The 23,989-nt window shown below is 33.6% G+C and overlaps 1 protein-coding gene across 1 annotated transcript in view; it reads left to right on the forward strand.

Moving 5' to 3' along the window:
- The first annotated feature begins 407 nt into the window (after window positions 1-407).
- LOC106461219 (triple functional domain protein-like) overlaps window positions 408-23,989 on the forward strand; it is a 251,610-nt gene continuing 228,028 nt past the window's right edge. Inside the window, exon 1 of the mRNA XM_022388075.1 lies at window positions 408-579. Within this exon, the coding sequence (XP_022243783.1) occupies window positions 513-579 (67 nt within the window). The 5' untranslated portion in view covers window positions 408-512. The remainder of the gene's footprint in view (window positions 580-23,989) is intronic.

A 23,989-nucleotide genomic window follows, 5' to 3' on the forward strand; every position in this document is an offset into this window, starting at 1 on the left:
ATGAAGGCATTGGAGTCCTGAATATACCCTACATAAGTTTTCTGTTTCTCTGGCTTAAAAGAGGAAAGTCGTTTCTTTTGTTCAAAAATCAGAATCTGCCATTATTAATTAAAAAAATCCCTGTATATGTTATTGTTTTCTGTTGATTGTCTTTTTCTGTTTTACACATATCTAAATCGAAATGCATGCTAGTAAGAAACTACCCCATGGTGTGAAGTACGTAAATAATCCGCGCATAAACTCCCTCCCAGTTTCTATTTCCCATCCCACTGGGCATTAAAAGTAAGAAATATATGATAAGTAACATTAGAAAATAAATATTCAAGTGTTTAGTAAAGTTTCAGTGATATATTCAAGATTGACAATTTTATCATTGTTATTTTTAGTTTCAACCAATGAATCACTAGCGTCGTTGTCACGAAGGGAACATGGCTGTAACATTAACAGAAAAGAGGAATTCTTAGTGTCAATGATTTTGTTCTAAGTTTGAGTTTTAAATTAAGGTTTTAAGTATGAGTGCTACAGAATCGTCTACAGATGTTTCAAGTGATAGCGATAGCACATTTTATTTCAAATCTGGTAAGTAAATCACTGGCTTTAATATAGAAGTACGTTTCTACTGTCTGTTATTACGTAGTACTGTCACTGTGTCAGTATTACTAACGTTAGTAAAGTAGTACTACTAGTAGTAAATAGTTGTATTAAAGTGATCGACTTTCTGTGTTTGGTGACAACTGACAATACTGACATTGAATCAGATTTTTTTTACAAGCTAATGTTGAGACATTTTAAATTCATGCTCTATTTAATTTTAATTTGGAGTCATTTTTACTGATATACATACTTTATTTTAATAAGTTGAGCCAAAAGAAAAGTAATATATCTTTAACATTTAATATTTTATTCAAAACTTGTGCACTGAATCAGTGAATGATTGATGTTAATCAAACTAATCCAGTGACAGTGCCATTTGTATTTTAATATTGTGTAGGTCAAGACACATCAGACAAAATGTAATAAGTAAAAGTTACACGCAACATTGTGAGTGCCATATTTTATAGTTAATTTTTAGTATTTTTGTTAATAGTTTCTTTTGGAAATAATCCTCATGGTTAGTAACCAGACAAAAACAGATAGTTTTAAGTTCTTGTAGTATAAGTTATACAAAAGTACTAGTAGTACTAGATCTACACTTCTGGTTCCGAATAATATACCCTCTGGTTTATAGGTTTTAGTCCCAAAGCATATGTAGTTTTATAGTGTTTTTAAAGTATTGAAACATGGGCTTTGCTATGTTTAAAACATTAAAGTCATGAACTCTTGATTATGTTATCAGGCTAACTGATACTGGTCAAATGAAATTATAAGACAGGTGTTTTTATGTTTTTCCAATAGGATGAAATATCATAATATAAAATATGAATCAAGATACAGTTTGGTCCTTTAAGGCTATTCTTGTCTACTCATTTTGAGACAAGTTAGAATTTTAACCCACCCTTTGTTATTGAGGAACTCATCTATTCCCATCTTAAACTCCTGTAAAATTCTAGCTTCCATTACTGCAAACAGCACCTCATTTTATAAGTCACTCACCATCTTAGAAAAATAATACTGTCTTAACTGGAGCCTAACCTGTTTTTAACCAATCTTAAGCTGGTGTCCTTTCATGCTGTTATCTTCACAATATAGCACAAAGAAATCAAAGGCCTTTATCCCATTGATTCTCTGGATATTTTCTAAATCTCAATAAGTTTATCAAGAGAAAATAAGTTAAGCACCTTATTACATGAGACTGAAACAAAATCAGTACGTTTAAAGAAGCAATGATGATGAGTAAAATATAAAGTGGTCCACACATTTGGATTAACAGTAGGGATGTCATAACATCCACCTACTCTGATTTATATAATTAACAAGTAAACCAATTACTTGTAGTAGGGTTATGGGAATCAGATACAAGTTGCCATCATGGTTAGTAGTGTATACATTCACCTAAGTCTACTTATTAAATAGTTACTAATAACAACAAAAGTAATTAATAAGTAATTAAATTTAGTGATCATATAGACCAGATGCTCTCAAACTGTGGGAGGCTCCAAAGGGAATCTCGAATAATTTGAAAAGATGCAACAAATCTCAGTTTTTTTTAGGACCTAATATATTCAAAAAGAGTTGCTTCAACTTTACAACCTCTTTACTATCTGGTTGTGCTATAGGGTAAATGTGTCCTTTGTTTTCTTTTTAGTTTGTTTCAGATTTTCACACAATGCTATACGAATGCTATCTGTTCATGTCCATTCCTAATTTTGAACTGACAGACTAGAGAAAAGGCAGGTAGCCAACAACACCCTTTGCCAACACTTAAGCTACTCTCGTTAGACCAAACAATGCAATGTGACTGTCGTTCTCTTAGTAAATCTATGGCACTGAAGTACTGAACATATTTTTGTGGTTATGGGATACAAACTTTGAACTCTTCAACTCACAGCAGAGGCATGCTAACTACTAGACCATGCCTTGCCTTTTTTTTTAGTATTGAATATGCCTTATGGTTGTTTTAAAGTTATATGTAGAACTGAAATATTGTATAAGCATTTCTTAGAGTTGTAATTATTTCATTTTAATTTTTAGTCTCACAAAAAATTGGGGTCTTGATTGTATTCATGCTCACGAAAGGGAGTTTCAGATTGAAAAAGTAAGAAGTAAGAACTCCTGGTATAGGCTACTAGTTAAGACTGATTACTTCTGTTGAACCTTATACCTGTAGATTAGTTTACATTCCAGGCTATTTAATATTTTGACTTTTTAAATTTTTATCAATTTTGGACATTGAGTTGAGGAAAGTTTTAATGTTATTTTTCTGTTCACATCATAGATGATATAAAGTTTGTTTTTAAATGTATGTTTTGTAAGTGATCAACAAGAATGTCCTTGTAACATAAAGACTGGCAAGGCCAGTTTGTGTTATGTCTTGATTAAGAAAGGTATTCAAGTTAGGTATTGTCTGTGAGATGTTTACATGTTCTGTGTTATGTATCTTGAAAATGTAAATCTTTATTTATATGTCTTGTAACATTTGTTGCAATATAATGAACAGCTCACTATTTTAAAAGTTTGGATGTGTGTGTGTGTGTGTGTGTGTGTGTGGGAACCTATCTTAATTCCAGTTCAGTATTTATTAATCTATATTATAAGCCTTAACCAGTATATTTATGATATTTTAAATGTTAGTTGTTTTAAATAAAAGGAGTAATTGTGCTAAAGAAAAGTTTTTAAATACTAAGAAACAGTGAACTAAGTTAACTTTTGAAGAAGACCGATACTAATTTGCATAAGGAATTAATATATTGTAAAAATCCTTGTTTTCAGGTACCCGCTTATTTTGAAAGTTAGTAAAAAGTATAAATTAAAAAATACTTCTAAATTGTTTGACAAGCGTTTTATGATTATAAGACACCCAATTTTTCAATGGCTACATGCCATTCATGGGAATTTGTTTTTATAACATAACATGTGAATGACAAGGGGCCGTTTGGTCCTTCAAAGCTGTTCTTGCACACTCACTCTTAAGAAAAAGTAAAAACTGCAAACTGGGGTTACTTTGCACAAAACTCTTGAATTTGTTGAACTTGCTTATACATCTTCACGATCATTTGGGTTGATTTGATTAGGTCTATTTTATTGCAGTGCTAGATGACATTATGCCAGTATATAAGTTTATCCTTTTTTATTTATCTACGATATATATTATACCTAAAATTGAAAAAAGTCATATTTTGTTCAAAAAATGAATGCTGAAACTTCTTCATAAATATAGAAGGAAACATGTAGGCCACTCCATGTTGCTACAGAAAATGATCTAAGTTAAATTTCATTAACATAGGACAAATGTATATCCATATGACACCTGAGTATTATTTTAAAAAATATCTATCAATTCGTTCTTTGTTTTGGGGTTACTTTGCCTGACTATTATCAATGTGCATCCAGTGAGGAGGATAAAGCTTCTGATAATAAAGACAAAAGAACCTGAAAGCTCTGATTCTGCAGGACACAAAACTGATTCTGATTCTGAAAACAATAATGAAAATAGAATACAACTAAATCCTGCAAAAATTGCCATTGGTGATTGGATAGTTGTCACATTTCCCTGTGGAAAATGGTTGAAACAGTTCATTGAGCAGGAATATGAAGAAATGGATCCATGAAAATTCAAAGTTACATTTCAGAAAATACTTCTGGGGAATACATTTGCATAGTCTGATGAAGAAGACTTTGATTTTGTCCATATTAATGATATATATATAGAAAGATCAAACCTCCAGACATTCTACCTCGTATACAGTTTAGATTTCAACAAGAATTGGACTTTTTCTAATACTTTTGTCTAATCTTTCGCCTTTTGTAATTCAATTTGATACATTGTCGTTTGCCAAATATTTGTTCAACTAAGTAATTCATCCAAGTAATTCTGAAGTACCTCAACACCCTTAATATAGCTGGAAATACTCAGGAGTTTAATGTCATCAGAAAACTTTACTACTTATGCTCCTATCAATATCATTAATGTAAAAAAAAAAAGGCAAATGCTCAAGCACTAACCTCTAAGCTTTCCACCAATAACAAGGGTCCAGTTTACTAGACTCGATTAACAACATTTTGCTTTCTCTTGTTCAGCTATCACACAATTCAGTTTATTGGACTCTCCCCAATTCCCAGTGGAATGGTTTTCTTAGCTAATCTTTAATGTGACATATTATTTAAAGCTTTTTAAACATCTCAGTTCACAAAGTCCACACCCTTTCTATCATCTAGATAACACATAAAAACCTCAAGAAAAGTTAATAGATTAATAAGGGGATATTATCTTTGAGTAAATTGATGTTCACATTTTTTATGATCTCATACTTCAGTAGATGATTTTGGGAAACTTCTTTTATCTGACTCTCTAGAATTTTTCCTACTACAGGAGTAACATTAATTGGTCTATAATTTTCAAGGTAATTCTTTATTATTACCTGCCCTCTGTCTGTTGATCTACCATATAACCCCAACTTCTCAAACCCTAACTTCTATTGTTCTCAAAACCCCCACCTTCCCCAGAAATCCACTTCTCAAGCCATGCCTGTTATTAACCCCATTATTCTCTGAATCCCTGACTTTCAGCAGGAAGTCAGTTTTTGTTGTTCGGAACAAGTTTTTTTTAAAGCTAAACCAGTTATTGACTGTAACTTTCAATACCACTATAGTTGCCACAAAGATTAGAGCTTAAATGCCTAACTTTGACACTTGGTCAGAGCTGACTGTTACCAGGTAGCCCAATACCTGGCCGGGTACCTGTGCATCCCTAGTAATTGTTAATCAGTTAATCAATGGCCCCATTAATTGATTAGTACAGTGTTCTTCAAATCATACATGCTATGTAGAAGAAGAATAAAAAAAAAAGAGAGATAGCTTTAGTAGCTTTGCCATAACAAAGACAGGCTGAGCAAATTTAGTAGCAATGAGAATCAGACCCTCGAATCATGAGCCTCTCACCAATAAAAATCACCAAAACTAAACAAACTTGAAGTAGAAAAGTAAAAAAAAAAACTTATAAGGTTAAAATTATGCAAAACACAACAAAGACAAATAATAGCAATAATTGTTTGGATGGTTGGAATAATCAAAAAATAGTAATAATTGGAAACCCTAATTTTGATTAGTTGGTTATTTTCATGAAGACCAATTTAATTGTAATTTATATTAATCAATTTTTGTAATAATCAGAAATGGTAATAATCGTACACACTAACAATTAATTGATTATTTATTGGAAATACTAATTTCAATTAGTTGATTATTTTTGTGATAGTTGACATCAGTGGAAATCCTAATTTTAATTAATTGACTATTCTTGTAACAATTGATTGTTGGAATAATCAGAAATGCTAATTTCAATTAATCAATTAGTTTATAAGAAACTTATTGATGTAACCACCCAACTCTACTAGAATGGCCTCGAAGAGTTTGAATTTTAGATCTTTGTTGTTCATTATTTATGTTAATTATTTGGATAGCTTTCTGGACTGTAATACCTCTAAATTTGCTGTTTATTCTAATGTTACTGGAAGAGCTGATCCTGCTGAGAATGCTTGTCTTGTCCAAAAGGATTTTGACTATTTTAATGATTGGGCCAGATTGTGGTACAGGATTTTATCATTATAAGGCTTGGGTGGAAACAGGGATGGTTTTAGGTGTGATTGTAAATAAAAAACCTAAAGCCTTCAGCTAAGTATTTAGCTGTAGTGAATATACCAAATAAGGTTCTTTGTTTTATTTATAAGAATTGTAAATTCCGAGATAGTACCTCACCTCCTCACACAGATTATCTTGATTTCTTCATGCATCTGTATATGAGACTTACACACCATTAGCCTTGAGTTACCTCCCACCTAAGCAACATGTGTGTAATATGAACTTAACCAGTGCATGATGACATCATAATGTGACGATAGCCCTCTACCAGTAGGAGGATGACACAATCTCCTTGAGAAGTAGCTTTCCCTAAACACATGTACTCAAATTAACTTCATTCTTTTTCTCTGCATTGCCTAGAATGTATGTGTTCTTAAATTTTTAACCAGTCACTTGATATTTGTAATAGTTTATAAATGATTTAATTTTTTTATCAAGTTTACTTTGTATAGTGTTTGTGTTTAGCATAACCAGTATGGTTTCTTTAATTTCACTTAATGTCTTCATCTCTTTCTTATCACCCTTCAGTGTTCCGTGTTTCCTCTCATCACTTCATCTTGTTTCTGAGGCACATCATTGCTCTCGGAAGGGGGGTTCTGGAGAGGTTCATTCTCTTCTTTTCACCACATTGGCCCATAATTCTGCTTTTGCTTTATCCCTCCTTACTTGGTTCCTCTGCTGTTGGGTCTTGTTGGGATGGGATGCTCTCCAAGCTAATTTATACCTCCCATATGTTTATCTCCATGATCTTTGTCAGGCTTCTTTTCTTCACTCGTAGGTGTCCAGGAATGTTTCTGACTCACTGGAGAACTGGGCTTAAGCAGTCCGGCATTAGTCCTCATCGCCTACTTTGCTTTCTTGGTCTTTCTCAACCTCTACTTCTAGGCCTGTTGGATTCATATTTCCTCTTTACATTCCAGTTTCATGACCTTTTTCCTACTCTCTTACCTTCTGATGTCAGGGTCATTGCTCATCTTGTCACTGACTCCTCTATTGGGTCTAGCCCTGTGGGAGCTTGTCTGTCTCTCTTTGCCAGCCTTTGGGCTCTATTTTTGGCCAAAAGATGGTTTCTTAAAATTCCTGCTCACTGCTTATCTCCACTTCTTCTCCTCCCCTTTCCTATTTTTCCAGTTTCCTTTCCTCTACCCTCCAATTGTATTTTTCTTCAGCATCTTTAGGATGTGGTCTTGGATCTCTTCACCAAGAATGCTGTCAACATAGTTTTTACCCATACTTCAGGTTCTTACTCTCATCTTTTTGTGGTGCCCAAAAATACTAAGGACTGGCATCTAGTTATTGACCTGTTATCTCTTAACTAGTGTTATCCCTTGTTTTTGTATTGAGGGTATCTTTTCTCTCTGGTGGTTCCTTTAATTAGGTTAGTGGATGACTAGGGTTAATGTTTCGGATGCCTTTTTGCACATTCCAATTGCCATGTTCTCCAGAAGTTTTCTTCATTTTGTCCATTAGGATTGAGTCTTCCAGCTCAGTGCTCTTCCTTATGTCTGCTCCTCGTGTGTTCAGTTGGGTCATGGAGGCATTTGCCCACCATGTTCACAGATTGGGGCTGAAGTTCCATTATTCCATGGACAATTGGCTTTTCAGAAGGACTCCTCTCACACTGGTGTTCTTCTGCAGGAAGCTGCTCAGCTGGGCCAGCTTGTTAAGCCTTCCTCGACTTTTCTCATGCCTGCCCAATATTTGGTACACTTCATTGTGCCAATACCTTGGTGGGCATCCCTTTGCTGCCCTGACCAGATCTTCATCTCTTCACAGATGCTTCTGTGTTGGGCTGGGGTATGTGTCTGAATGATGGCATGATTTAGGGCATGTGGGCTCTTGAGGAGTATTCATTCCACATCAACATACTCAAACTTCTTGCTGTCTGTTGGGCATGTTCCAATTTCTTCCCTCTTCTAATGGATCAGTTTTCATGATCCACTCTGACAATTCAACAGTAATGTCTTATATCACCTGTTATGGGGGTAACTGTTTCATTCTTTGCTTCTGACCATTGGACATGCTGTTTTGGGCTTATTTCTATTGGTTTCATATGATGGCTTGTCATGTACCAGAGGCTCTTAACTTGGTGGCAGATTCCTCTCTCAGCCAGAGAGGATTCTACCTATGGAGTGGTCTCTCTACCTTCAGATTTTTTTGGTGTTTGCTCTCAGTTAGGCATGCCACTCATCTCAACACCAAACTTCCCCTGCTCTGGTCCACAGTTCTTCATCCTTTGGCTCTGGCAGTCAATGCTCTCAGTCAGGACTGGTCTCATCTTTTTCTGTATACCTACACTCCTCTTCATCTTTTCCATTGTGCCCTCAGTTTGATATGCAACATGTCTTATTGAATCCTGTTGGTGGCACCTTTGTGGCTGGTACAATCCTGATTTCCTTTACAATGTCAGTTGGCATCCAGGCCTTTTCTCCCTCTGCCCTCTTCTTACTCTCTCTCTTTTGCTCTGACCAAAAACATCTGTCTTTCAACAAGACTGTTGATTTCCACCATTGGTGGTTATAAAGTGGCTTTGTCAACTACATTTTGACTTTCCATTTACCACCAGATTTTTTCTTCCCCTGTCCTCTCCACTTTGTTCAGATCCTTTCTTCTTCACCATCCTACTCCTATGCCTGACTTGGACCTTTATATGGTTTTACATGCTCTTAAATTTGTCCTATTCAAGTTGTTGGCTTTGTGTTCCTTTTACCATCTTTCTCTGAAGGCAGATTTTCTTCTCCTTCTTGACTATGGTTATTGTTTGGACATATATGTCATCAGTGCTTCCTGCACTCTTTTTTTTCTGCCATACTTACTTCTCTGTTTCATCCAGGCCTTACTTCTTAAGACTTTGGCTTGAGAAGGTGATCATGCTTTCTCTCTCCTATCTCACTCCCTTTGAGTTATCATCTTTATGCTCATTTAGACTTGGATTGTTTTCTGTTTTTGGTTCAGGCTGTTCACTGTTACTTGGCAGGTACATCTCTTTTTCAGGGTTCTTGTCCCCGATTGTTTCTACTTTGGACTCCTATTCATTCAGGGACCTCTCGCTTTCTACCATTACAGGATGAGTCTGCCAATTTCTCTAGTAGGTGTTCACAGGCTCTTTCAGATTTTGTCAAATCAGCTTCGTCACCTGTCTTACTTTTGCTGACCATTGGACAGATTCTTCTGGCAGGCTTGGACAACTCCACATACATTAATCTCTCATTTTCTTTATAATCTGGCTGTTTCATCTCTTGTGGAATTTCAACTCCCTCTGGTCACTATTCTTCAATCTACATATTGTCTTTGAGAAGGGTAAGTGCATTTTCTTCCCTTTTATATGATCCCACCAGGTAGCTGGTGTTGCCTCCCAGGATATGCTTATTTCCCAAAATCCATATCAGGCCAGGGGTAATGGAAAGCACATAATCCATCCTCCCTGGCTCTACCAGGACCACTGTCAAAATGGTGTGTTCCACAAAACCACTAGAGTTATCCTCATGATATTAAACTTACTGAATTGCCTGATCCAGACTGTCTACTTTCTTGGCTTGTGCTTGCCAGCTTTTAAAAATACAGTTTTGTAGTCAGCAATTGCACTGTCTCCAGTAAAGAACCTTTCTGGCAGGTGTATTGTGGGGATCCGGGTAATTCTCCAAGACTCTCCAGTATGAATCTTCTCCTTCTTCAAATGGAGCACAGGAGACCCAAGCCACTTACTAGTTCCTAGCCAGAAGGGTGGTGGAAGTTGGAACACTACTCACTGATTGTGTATAGCACAATATGGTGGGAAGTAAGGCAATAGTGGCAAAGTCTATGTAGTTCAGGTCATCCTTCAAACAGTTTGTGTGCCCTTCTCCTGCAGCAGGATGGGTTAATCACACATGTTCCAGTCTGTTCAGTTGAGTCAAGGTTTGACACATACTGTACAGTCTGATCGTGCTCTAACTACACTATACTTCTTGGCTTGCAGACTGCTTGTGTGCTAGTGCTTGGCTAGTCATGCTAAAATTCTGCCCATCACTGTAAAACTTGGGCTCTTGTGCTTTTCCTTCTAGGTTAAGAGTATATCCTCGTCGAGATTAAATGCAATCTTCCACAAGTGGGCCCCTATTGAGCTCCTGCCCTAGGGTGTCACACTCCATGGGCTTTCTCTTTGGGTGCTTTCTGAAAGGAACTTATCCCCCCCCCCCCATCCACACACACCAATTTATTGTAGGATTCTAGCTATTCTGTGTGAAGAGGCCCATATTTATCAGAAATATATTTTGAGGTGAGGAAAATGTTAACTTCTTAGATGAGGCCTCACGTCCACACACTTACCCATCTGTCCTACCCACAACTGGTGCACTTTCTTCTTGCCTCATCTAAGAATGAAGTTAACTCGAGCACAGGTGCTTAGTGCTCGAGTTACTGTGCAAGAAGGTTGTATCACCCTCCTATTGGTGGAGAGCTATCATTACATGGTGATGACAACATGCACTAGCACGGTTCATGTTAAACACGTTATTTTTAGGTGGGAAGTTAGCTCACGGCTAGTGGCATTCAAATCTGATAGGCAAATGCATGAAGGATGAAGTTATTCTGTGTGTAGAAGTTAGTATCTATTGTAAATACATTTTCAGGAAAGGAAAATGTTAATTTTAATAACCAGAATGGTATTGTTAACTAGGTTAAGATTGTGGTGAGGTTTCTTTTGTGTACATGTTGTGTGGCCAGTTTTGGTTTGTTTATTACAAGAGAGATAACAGCATGTTGGACAGAGTGCACAGGCAGGCTTCTAGAATGAGTTAAGCTATGAGGAGAAGCTCAGAACTTGTTTTTTCTAGAAGAAATATGGGGAACACATTTCATTTATTCAAAAGTATTAAAAGATTCTAATGTTTTTGACAGACTTTTTATGGTTATGTGTTTGAATGGTGTTGCTAAAATTTTAATTAAAGGGGATAAAAGTGTAAGATGTAAAATCCTAAATATAGACCTGTTTCAAGACACACATCATTTTTGGTTAGAGCTATAAGCTTGTGGAATGATTTCCATAGTGATGTGGTATATAACATTATTTTGAATTTTTCAAGGTTTGTTGAATAGGTATAAGTATGTGTACTTCGATTAAAAACAAAAGTATGTATATTTAACATTCTGCATAACGTGAGACTTTAAAGAACTGAATGATCTTTTATCTCCTTGAGTTTTTCTATAGTCTTTAAACAGTTCCATGGTTATTATTGCTAAGTGATTTAATTTTTCCTTTAAATAAGCAGGCATATAGATTTCCAAAGTACATAGTTGAAACAATACTTTAGAAGTTCATATGTCAAAAGACTTCCATATCTAGCCTGCCAGAACATCAACTTTATAATGGATATCACCTGTAGTTCTACTTCTAACATTTCACATTATGGTAACCAGAACTGTTACATGTTATGTTTTTTGTTATTGTAGATTAGAACATTTTATTTCATCGTCAACAAAGTACATATAATTTTGACCTCAAACTAATGCATTTTTTTTAAGCATTTAAGTGTGATAATATCAGTTTTCTAAGTAAAAAGTTTAAAGTACATTAAATTTCAAACAGTACATGTAAGTAACTTTAAAAGCTTTTGTATCAGTTGCTCTAATAATGAAAAGAATATTTAGAAACAGATTAATAGGGGCACTGTAAGACTTGGTTATAAGATGGTTACATTTATTTAGTGGTTCTAGAAAAATGGATGAGTTTTGGAAAATTAAAAGGAAGAAGAAGAAAATTTTAGGACAGGGGGGATAGAGTTGACATTAGTGGGAGATTTTAATGCTAGGATTGAAAGAGAAACAGGGAGAGGAGATAATGTTGAAGAAAGAAGTTATTTTTAAATTGAGTTTAAGTAAACCTGAAGATGATGAGGTGAATACAGAGGGAAGATGATTGATATAGTTTTGTGAAGAAAATGGATTGATAATTTTGAATGTGAGAACAGAAGATATGAAGAGGGAAATCTTACATACTAGAAGGAGTAAAAGAAGCTTCATTAGTAGATTATTTAATTGTGAAAGAAGAAAGAAACACTTTTGTAGAAGGAATAAAAATAGAAGAGAGAAGTAAACCAAATCTAATAATAAAAGCAAAAGAATTTACAAAGCAAAAAAATTCTAAATACAAAAGGGGATAATTGGAGTGAAAAGAAGAGAAGAAGTAAGAATTTGTTTAAAAAATGTTGAAAGCAAATGGAGTGAGATAATTAAGGAAATATAAGATCTGGAAGAAGAATTAGAGATTTTGACTAAAATGTGGAAACTAGCAGGGATGGAATGAAAGGTCAATGTTGGTATGATATAGAATGTAAAGAGAAAAAGAGTCAAGAATATATTTAAAGACATTAATTAGGAAGACTTATATAAGTTATACAGAAAGCTTGTGTGTTATATTAAAGCAATTTTGAATATGTATGTCAGCAAGTCATATGACAACCAAAGCTGATATAAAGTTGTGATGGAATGGCTTGCACAGTATCAGAATTACATTTGACGATGATAATTGATTACCTTTGGGAACAGTATATAAAATATTCATATACTCTGATTATAAAGATGTGTTTAGATTAGGGATTTAAAATGTACTTAACAACATGGATCAACATGGGGCTCTAGTTCCATTCAAAAAGAGACCTGCAACAACTGTACCTCTGCTGTAGTAAGCAAAGTTTGGTGTCTAACAGTATGCAGCTTAGCAAAAGTCACAAATACACAAGTTGCTTCCATTACATATCCGTTTAACCATTGCATATCTCAGTAGCTGGGAAATGTAACAGATATTCTTACTATTCCATACAAATGGCATATCAGTCAGATCACCAGACACAGCACTTGTAGATGTTTATGTGATTGGACAGTTGAAACTGTTGTCATTATACACCAGATGATTATGTAAAGCCTACATTGACTAGTGTTGTTCGTTTAACATTACAGTCTTATGATGGACCTTTTTACAATGTAAACTATTCTACAAGGCTACTGACAAAAGGTATGGCCATCAGATGAGCATGACTGGATGTGACAATATAGACTGTAATGACATGGTGAGGCTCCAAAATTGTTTTAATATAATGTATTCAACCTCTATAGAATAAAAAAAAAGAAAAACATCATAAGAACTGGGAGAAGATAAGGAAGAGTAGATCAATAAAAGATTTTTAGGAAGAAATCAACAGGCATAAAAAGAAAAGAAAAATAACAGGACAAACAAAATTAGAGAATTGGGAAAAAACAACAACATTTTATGGAGATGTTAAAAGGGGCAAATAAAAAAAGAAGAAATAATATAAGACTGGAATGTGGAGCCAAATTATAAGAAATCAGATAGAATAAATAGAAATTGAATGATTTAATAGAGAAAGTAAAGTATTGAAGAAAAATGAACTGCAAGAGTAGTGGTAGAAAGACAAAATTGGAGGACCTGTGCTGTGGAAAAGTAAGATTTGTTGTTTAAAGTTTGTAGATGATATAGTTATCATGGCAGGTAATGAAGAAGGATATGAAAGAGATGACTTAAAAGTTAAAAAGATACATAGATAAAAATAAGAATATATGAATTCAAATAAATGAAAGATTATGGAATTTCGAAATGGTGGCATTAGGAGAAGAAAAAGGAGGCAGAAGAATCATGAAATAGGGGTTGAAAATATATAAATTTTCTGTGACTGGTTAACAAGTAGAAATACACAAAAAAAGTTGATAAAACAGCAATGTGCTAAGAAGCTGATAGCTTTAAATGTAACATGGGTTATGAAAAACAAAACAGGAATGATATACATTAGACAAAAATATTTTACATGGTTGTTGACCATTGAAAGTAGATAGGGCCATTTACAGTATGAGTATTTACCTATAATTATTATATTATTTTGTGTTCCATTACTGCTATTGCATTCTATCTAGTCTTAATTTGTTTAAAAACAATTTAAACAGAAATAACAAGTAAAATTTATTTAATTTAAGATGATACCTTATAAACCCAGAAAACTACAAGTGCACAATATCTGTCTAGACTGATTTAAAAAAGTAATTTAAATATTTCCTGAAAACAAAAGCTGTGAAGAATTTGATAAATTTATCTGTATTTTATCAAGCAACTAGTTGTTACTAATATATATGCATGAATATGAAATACACAAATTATGGACAAAAATAAAAATGAAGAAATCTCTTTAAAGAAAATTTAATATGTTACTGAGCAAGAAAACATGATGTGAAGAGGGTTCTATGGGAATATTGTATTATTCTTCAATAACAATTTTTTGTTCAAATTTGGGCATGATGCTGGATAAAACAAAATATGCAGCCTAGCTAACTAATGAATGAACATTTGCTGTAAAATTCTTATCAATGCTATAAGTTTGGCTACCAGTCTTGTATTCATTTCTTTATGTTTCACACTGTATCATTTTTTGGCCACACCTATTTTTCACATCTAAAGTGTTTTTGATTAGATATCATAACTTTTTTGTCAATACAAACCAATAAACTGCATGAAATAAGAAAGTGATACTCGATAGTAATCAACATTAGTTTGGGTTTCTTTCCCAAAGTGACTGTTCTACACATGTGGTATTTCTGATCGTGTTTTGTGGTGCTTGTGATGCTGTTTTCTTTGTACTTGAAGTTTTATTAGTTATTGTTCAGTCCTTTACTGTAAAGAAGATGTCTGAAATTGGTACATTAGCAAGGATAGCTTACCCTTGTAAAAACACATTACATAGTACATTCTTATGTCAAGGGTTTTCTTTCAGGAGTTGTTTTGTGAGGGAGAGGGGAGAGAATTTTATTTGGTGATTGATGTGGTACAGGTTGTTCAAGTGCCAGAGGAGCAGAATGTCTATGAACACAGTCTGATTGTGTTTCCCAAGAGTTTTTTTTTAGAAGTATGTCTAAAATGGTACAGTTTTAAGGGTACCTACTCTTTTTTCACACCAAAAGTTAACATCCAGAAATCAAACCCTCAAAAATGCAGAAAATCTAGGGGTTGGGAGGAGGATTAAATGTAGGGAGAAGCTACCCCATGGAAAGAATACTTGTGATTTTGCATTTTGAATGGTTTGGCTCATCCATTCATAAAAAGAGTTCAGGTGTCTACTGAAATTAGTATCTTTTTCAAGTTTTTTGTCCAATCTCTAAAATTATTATGAAAATATTAAGTACTAGATATAGCTAGAAAAATAATTATCTTCTAACACTAAAGGCAGGTGGCCATTAAATTACAGCAATCCTTAAGTTACAAAACAAAGACTCCTTCTAAAATTTATATACACATTTTTAGCATGTTGATTTAGCTGTTTTATTTTGGAAAGTTTATTTTATACTAAGAAAATAAAATTAAAAACAAGCATAGAACAGGTCAGTTGGTACATTGAGATTAGCCATTAAAAAACATGCTACTTAAATCTAATCAAAAACACCTTAGGTGTGATAAAATGTGCAGCCAAAAAAAAGAATTCAGCCTTTGACTTAAAGGAATGAAATCAAAATTGAAGGCCAAACTGGTACCTACACTTATAGCATTGATAAGAATTTTGCAGTAAATATTCATTCATTAGTTAGCCTGACCACATTTTTTGTTCAAATTTGGGCATGATGGTGGATAAAACAGAATATGCTGCCTAGTGAACTAATGAATGAATATTTGCTGTAATATTCTTATCAGTACTATAAGTGTAGCTGCCAGTTTGGTCACCAATCTTGATTTCATTTCTTTAAATCGCACATTGAATCCTTTTTTTTTTGCTGCACCTTTTTTTCACACCCAAAGTGTTTTTGAATAGATATCATGACTTTTTTTCAATAAAAACCAACAAACCACACCAAATAAGGAAGTGACACTTAATAATAACCAACATTAGATTTAGGATTGCAAGCCTATTACTCGAAACAGATCTTTACTTTACAGAACCAACCAGATTCTTTGAAATATATGGTGGTAGTTTTGGTCTATAAAACAGTGTTAATAGCTTCCTTTATAGTAAAGCCATAGAATTTAGATTAACAGTTTCTTATAATCATCCCCATGCAATAGGTACAACGTATCATTATTTATGCTAATTGCTTAAGCTAATATCATGTGATGCTAATTGCTCTTTAATTAGGCTAATTTCATAACATTTAGTAAACGTTGGCAGTGAATAATGAATAGTAACCATCAACTTGTATGATTCTTTTGAAAACTTGAGCTAGAAACTAGTAATCTAGTTTACTTGGCCTTACCACTACTTATGTTTTTGCATGTCCTTTCACCTTATAGTTTTGCTGCTCAAAATCAGCCATCTTTAATCCGAATAAAAAAACAACTAAAAATGGTCAACTTTTACTTTTAGATGAAGCTGTATTAAAAATGTTAGACCGATAGTTCACATGACATTTTGCATAGGCGTGCACAAAAATTTTCGTTAAATTTTAGCGGTTTTTGCACATGTGGCTTATACATACACCAAATGAGACTCCTAATTGTAGGTTGTAAAGATCTATCAGTGTATCAAATTTGAAAAAAAAATTCATAAAAGTATGTTTTTCTATCAAATAAAGTTTCCTTTACACAAGCTGAAACCACAAATGTGTATATTTTTAGAGGGTACATGTAACACTGAAAATGCCAATAACGATGAGAGTACCATATTGATGTTTCAGTGTAATCAACAGATGTGTAAGTCCATTTAATAATATGTTATGCTTGATATCATAACCATTATTCATCTTATTTTCAACTATATATGTTGGTTTTTCTAACTTTCATTACATGTGGTTAATTAGTATCACTGGATTGTTATCATTAATGTTCATTTTAGTGATTGCTATGTTAGCTGGTCTATATTAGGAAATTATTAACAGAAACTTTGATACTGAGGAGTTCTTTTTACATAAGTTTTTATATGCAAGGTTTAGAAAAGAGTGGGATTTGAGAAAATTGGAAGCTTCAGTCAGCTGTGTACTTGTGTGTAGCAGTCTTTCAGGGGCATAGCCAGCATGACAGAGTGGGGGATCTTTTAAAAAAAAAGTAGATCTTTTATTCTAACTATGAAATATAAGTTTTGATATTTAATACAACTTTTAAGTACAATCTTCTGAACTTGATAGCTCAAACTATGTCATGTGTTAGCATTAAAATCTTGAATAAACTTATGTTCTTTTTTCATGAAACTTATATTACACTTTTGTTATTGTATAGGTAAAACATTTTTTAAATTTATAACTACAAGGTTTATTATGATAATTAAAATACATAGGTTAATATGTTGACATGGTTTTATTGTGTTCAGAAAAGTATTTTAAATAAGCATGTAAGTATTGTTAATCTGTTCTTAAAGAAAGTTTTTGTGAAACATTTCCAGTATGTGTTGTGTAGAATTCATTGTGGGGATTAAATTTCTGAAATTGAAATTATGACTGCCTGGTCTGTGTAAGGAAGGCTATCTTGTGTAGGTTGTGGTACTAGGCTATTAGGTTCAAAAATATATAGTTACTAACCTTTAGGGTGATCTATTGAACTGTACCTTTTCTCTCTGTTACAGAGAAATGGATTTTTAGAGGCCATAATGTTTAGCATTGAAAGATCTCCTGCACTGCATGTTCCTTTGAGTGCTGTGTCACAAGGTTGTTTCTCTGTTGTGGGTATTTTCATTGTAACTATTTCATTGTTGTATCACTAAAGTGTACCCGTTTTTTTTTTGTTTTTTTTTAATTATCTGTTTAAACAAATATTTGGTTTCAGGAGGGAAATTGTTTCTCATAACATTTTAAACCTTTTGTGTGTTATCAGATTTTTGTCTTTCTTTCCAGCAGTTATTTTCATCTGAAGCTTATTTCCATTACTAAAACATGACATTTGTCTAGAAGGTTTGCAAATTCTCATAATCATTCACTTGCCACTACTAGGTTATTGCATTATATATATAGTCTTACATGACATTTTCTGATGCTCACGTTTGAACTATGATAGATGATCGACAGTCTGGCTGCTGGTCTGAAACGAAATTTTTACTGAAAGTTAAAACTTGCATGTTTAATTTCCTCAGATAATTTACTTTATGCATATTTATTAAACAGTTTAAAATATTAGTTGAACCTATTACTTAAGTATTTAATATCGGAATTAAAGTTTAAAGATATAACTTCCCCATGAAGTGAACCGTTGCATGGTGTGATGAAGTACAGTGGTAGACAGTATTACAGTTTTTCAGCATTGAATAAGATAGATTCTCTTGGGAGAGTTTCATCACAATTGGGTTTGGATTGTTTGTGCAATTAGAGAAATCGGTGTTAGACAGTAAGTGAATAAAATGATGATAATAACTATTCTTGTAAAAGGAATATTGATCGTCACCATCATGTCACATATATTTGATGGATTTTTTGTTTTTATTATGAAATATTGAATTTTAGTACCATAAAAAATTCGCACAAATTAATTAGTAGTTTTCATTGTCAAACTCTTGGAATAACGAAAACTTAAATCGGTTAAACCTTCCATGTATCACATTGTAAGTCGTCTTGTATCAGATGTTATTATTGAAAACGAAGTTTTATCTCTAAGCCTTTGTTTACTTTTGTTTGCTTAGTCGCCGTTTAATACTAGAAACAATGTCTTAACTTTCAAGTATTTTCGTTTTTGAAGACCGTCCAGTATAATACTTAACGTATTGAAAATACCATTAAAATTTTTAAATACTGTTGAAGGTCTCCTTGAGCAATATTTAGATCTGACCTAAGATTTAATCCAGTAAAGCAACAAATAATATCTGATTGTAACTACAACGTTGTCATAACTACGAACACAAAAAAGTTTAATTTCATAAACGTTGACATTTTCTCTTCTATAGGTGTTTTAACAATTATCTATGTATTCCTTGTACTAAAAAACAGAACGTTTAAATTATTAACATGTTAGACGGGCGTATTAACCAAGTTAGTGTTAGACTTCAACGTTTATATAGTAGGCTCTGTTAGGGTACCCTAGCGTTGGCGTGTATGTATATCATTAGGAACATTAAGGAAATTGTGACTTTTGTGTGTACATCACTTCTGGCATACTATTTTATTGAGTGTTATGAATTTAAAGTACGTTTATACTTCCTGATTAAAAGAAACTATTTGGATTTCACCAATTTTATACTAGGATATTTTGCGAGTTTTAGGTTCGTCTGCTGAAGCTTTTCACGTAAGAATAATGAAACATGTCTGTTGAATAATTTGTAGTCCTAGCAACATGAAAGTCACAATGTATTACTTATTACATGACTGTAAGATTCAGCCAATATGAATCTATATAAATGAGATAAAAAAAATGTCAAGGATATTATTTTTTATTTTAGATTCGCAATTAAGCAAACACTTATCAACACATATGCCATATTCGAGTTATAAACGTTGCACTTACTGTTTTAATTTTTACCAAGTGTAGAAACGTGTTTGACATGTTTTATGTTTATACAACTTTCAGCTGATATTTTGTTACCAATTTGGATTGTTTTATTCCTATTCGTAGTTTACGCTCATGTGTTTTAGGGTCAGTAGTTTCCTTGACTTTTTTATTTTTTTGGCAGTGGTCGTAGCACAACTTCTGACGTTTTCGTTATGTTATTTGAGTTTTCTGTTAGGTTTTAAAACACGAACCTTGGAATTGATGTTAAAGTAAAAACACTTTAGATTTGCCAATTATTAAAAATATTGACTAAGTTCCCAGTCTAGGGGTCCCAAGATATCAATAAATAAAAGTGGTTAACATGGTGGCAATTTTTTAAGTAACTTAATAAATAATTAACCAAAGATATGAGCATTAAACAACAAATTATTTTAACTTTTTACTTCTCATTGCTTTATTTCTCTGTCTCCTAGCTTCATTAACCTTCGAACAACTTAATACAAAGATACAGTTTACGACGCTTGCGAGTAGATGCTTTTATAAACTACGCAAGACGCGTTAAGCTGTAAACGTTATGTTACACCTCCAATCGTTACTTAATTTTCCGTAAATTCGTTCCGACGAAACTTTAGCGACTCAAGTCCTTTCTTAAATAAAACTGGTTTATTCTTTCCGAATACAACTTTACCGATACACTTGATTTCAATAGTCGCTCTATAACAAATGCTAGAACGTCTCACGTGCTCGTGCTCGACAATACTCAATTACACACTCTCTGACTGCAGTTCAATTATTCATTACCTACACATTGTCCCGTCACATTGTGACCATCTTATATATATACCAGACTACCCCCAATATAGTAATCTCCCGACAATTCACGAAGGTTCGAGAAAGAAGTGGCGTGATACTAGTCACGTGACCTCGCTGACGCAACAGTTACATACAGAGACCCTTGTCAATACGAAATTTGTGTAATTTCGCACTGATCTGCAAATGTCAGATAAACTGCTCTGAAAATTAAGAATAATTGTTTACGCGAACTAGTAATGACTGCAAATATATATAGTAACCGTAATTTTTAATTACTTGCATACGGTTCATTGGAAAATTACCACAAAGTAGAGTGACGTATTATTGTAACGGTGACTATCGTTTGGCGGTTTTTTTTGTTATTAATAGGTAAAAATTATGCAAAGTTTAGTCCACTTAATGAAAGGATAGCATTGTTTTTCCTCAACTGCAAGTTAAACAAATTTTGCTTTCTTTAAACTAACGATAACCAAGCGATATGCCTAACTTCACAAATAAATAATGTTAGTCACTTGCTTGCTTATCCCGTGTCTCTAATATTTTAGTATTTTGTCGAAACAAACTGAAAAGTTACGGCGTTGGACTAATTAAGACGGATTCAGTAACTAATCAACAGCTTACTACGTATCTAGTCTGGTTGGTGTTTTTAGTTCTTTTATATTGTTCAAATCGCATCTCAAGCTCTGAAGAAAATTCTAGTCATGTGTTGTTAAACCTACCTTGTGGAATTGAAATATTAAAAACATAGTCTGCAATAGTGTTATGCAAGCACCCGTGTATGTAAGATCTGTTGTGTTTGATACATAAGTATCTCAGTCAATGTTGCAAGTGACACATTTGTATTGTTTTTCATTTTTCGTAATTACAGCCTTTCTTACTATAATAAACGAAAAACGTACTTATCTATTTACAAATGCATTGAGTTATTCAAAATAGATATAATATTAAATGAAAAACTTTATGAAGTTAATTTTTCCATATTTGCGTCATAATTAGATTTAATATATACTGTTACGACAGCGGAAGTCACACGACGCTGAGAGCATGCGCGCTGGAGTTTCTAGAAGGATCATGACTTATCGAGGAACCTCGCGAATGCTCGAGTGTTTGCAGGCGCCCTCTTTTTTAGTATATAAGCCTGGCGAGACAAAACAGCGCGATTGAAGAGATATAGATAGATTGAAGATAGAGATAATTGAGTCAAGCGAACAGTAGGCACCGTAAGTAAAGTGTGTGAACCACTGTGATTTATAGCGTGTGTTATAAAGGTTGTTAAATTTAAACTGTGGAAATTCTGTGTATTACAAAGTTGTATCAAGAAAGAATAAACTAGTTTTAATTAAGAAAGGACTTGTATCGCTGAAGTTCCTCGGAAAGAATTTATACCGAAAATTATCAAACGAGCAGATACGTAACAATACTATCTGGCGTACCCGTTCAGTGCAAGGGATGATATAGGTAATCCGACCCAACCGCCGACCCCTTTTGCCACTCAACAGGGGAGAGCCTGAAAGTATATGTCAGATTTAGTGACAGTCGGCCTAGCGGTTCGCATGCTATAAGTGGACACACACACACACACACACACACATATATATATTTCAAATAATGGTTTAGATGTCCGGCTCAGTTGGATTATCCGTTCGAAATCGACGTGTTTTATGCGAAGTTTTTCAAATTTCTGGAAATTGTGCAATTTTTCAATACTCGTGATCCTTCTTAGAACTATAGCAGTGATCTGAGATGGTTGGTTTGTTGTTATAGTTTATATCTTGTCTGTCATTACAATTCTCACAAATACATACACAGTTGAAAACAGGCCTGTTTTTGTTAAAATTTTAGCTAGTTTGAAAATCTAGAACTACAAGATTCTTGTAACTATAAGTTTATCGATCTTTGTTGTTGACATTGCTCTGTGGCGTTTCACGTTTTACGCATTTCTTTCCTGTTGTATGCTTGAAAATATAATGAGAGTTAACAGAATTGTAAGACTTTTTTTCAGTTGAATATTACAGTTTTTGTGATTTTTATAACCTTGTCAACGCTAATAATCTCTTTAATTTGCCACAGTCACGTGCTTGTGTTAAATCGATAAATTATCACTTAGTTGTACCAAATACGTTTTGAACTGAAAGCTCACCCTCTAGTTACTTGTTTTTGTCTATTTAATGTTTGTAGTCAATGGCGTCATTTCAGAAACATTCAGGGGTAGGGGGGGGCGGAACTGTGTCAGTATATAGAACATTCTTATCAAATGGTGCCTTTGGTTATAGTGATTATAAATAGGTAAATAATTTGTGACAACGCTTATAAACGGTTGTTTCTCAATTTAAAACGTTTTGAACATACGTAACGGCGACTACATTACTCAGTGTTGTGTGACTATGAATATCAAAGAGAGAAGCTTTCCTTCCACCATGAAAAATATAAAGAAAACGGATAAAATAAACAGGTGACTGTGTCATGCTCTTGTATTCACCCCGATTATAGAAGTAAGATTCAGCCTAAGACTTTGTATAAACATTTGCAGGGTTTCAACTGTGTACTACACATCATATCTAACTTATGCTCCTGGAATATCGACTCGGGAGTGGGAACATCCCAAATTTTTGACAGTAATGTGTGTGGGAAAGAGGCCGGGAAAATGTGATTTCAACAGATGTGGCTCATGCAGACGATTGTCAGGAAAACGAAATCAGTTCCCATTTAAACTACTATTTTTAGTAGAATTGAAAAACAAAACCCAAACTTTTAAGCAATTGTGTTTTGATAAAACTTGTGTTAATTAGTTTGTCTTCTATCAACATTTAAAAGAATAATATTTTCATATGTACAGCTATTAAATGAGCCAGTGTTAAGCGAATTGAGGTTCCTCGTTATTTCATGTGAGGCGAAATTAGACCGGTTTTAGTCACTCAGTATTAATTTGGAGGCATCTTTAAAAGTTAAACACATTTAATACAATAAACGGTGCTAAAAAGGAAACCTATGGCTAAATCATAATATGTCATTTAGATTAAGATATCAAAAGTATATTTAAAGGCCATTTATTTAAAATATGCGTCTAATAACTTAATCAAGTGATGATTTGCCAACGGAAGTGTTTGTGAAGTGTAGGATTGTTACACAATCAAATTCAGAGAAGTGCCAAAAAAGTTCTAAATGCTATAAGTTTTACATTCTTGGACGTGGCTTTGGAAAGGGAAGAGAGATCAGTGTAATTACCCGCGAAGTGTATTAACCCTGATCTCGTGGTATAAATCATCTAATATTTAACCGAAAATAACTATACAGCCAAGAAGGGCGGAAGAGATCTTCATAGCACCTTACCCTCTCAGGTGGATTGAGATAAGTAATAATACCCAGGTATACACTCTCAGGGTCCACTTAGTATGGGTGCAAAATTTCAGGTTTCTAGGTTCTTTCCTCTTGGAGCTATGGCGTTCACATATTCTTTTCTATGTGTTTTTTTACTTTGAAGTCAGAGCAAAAGAAAAGTATACTAATATTATTACTCATAAGTAATGTACGTCTAATACTTTATTAGACAAGTTGTCATTGAGA

Source organism: Limulus polyphemus, unplaced genomic scaffold, assembly GCF_000517525.1.
Source record: "Limulus polyphemus unplaced genomic scaffold, Limulus_polyphemus-2.1.2 Scaffold916, whole genome shotgun sequence".
Classification (NCBI taxonomy): domain Eukaryota; kingdom Metazoa; phylum Arthropoda; class Merostomata; order Xiphosura; family Limulidae; genus Limulus; species Limulus polyphemus.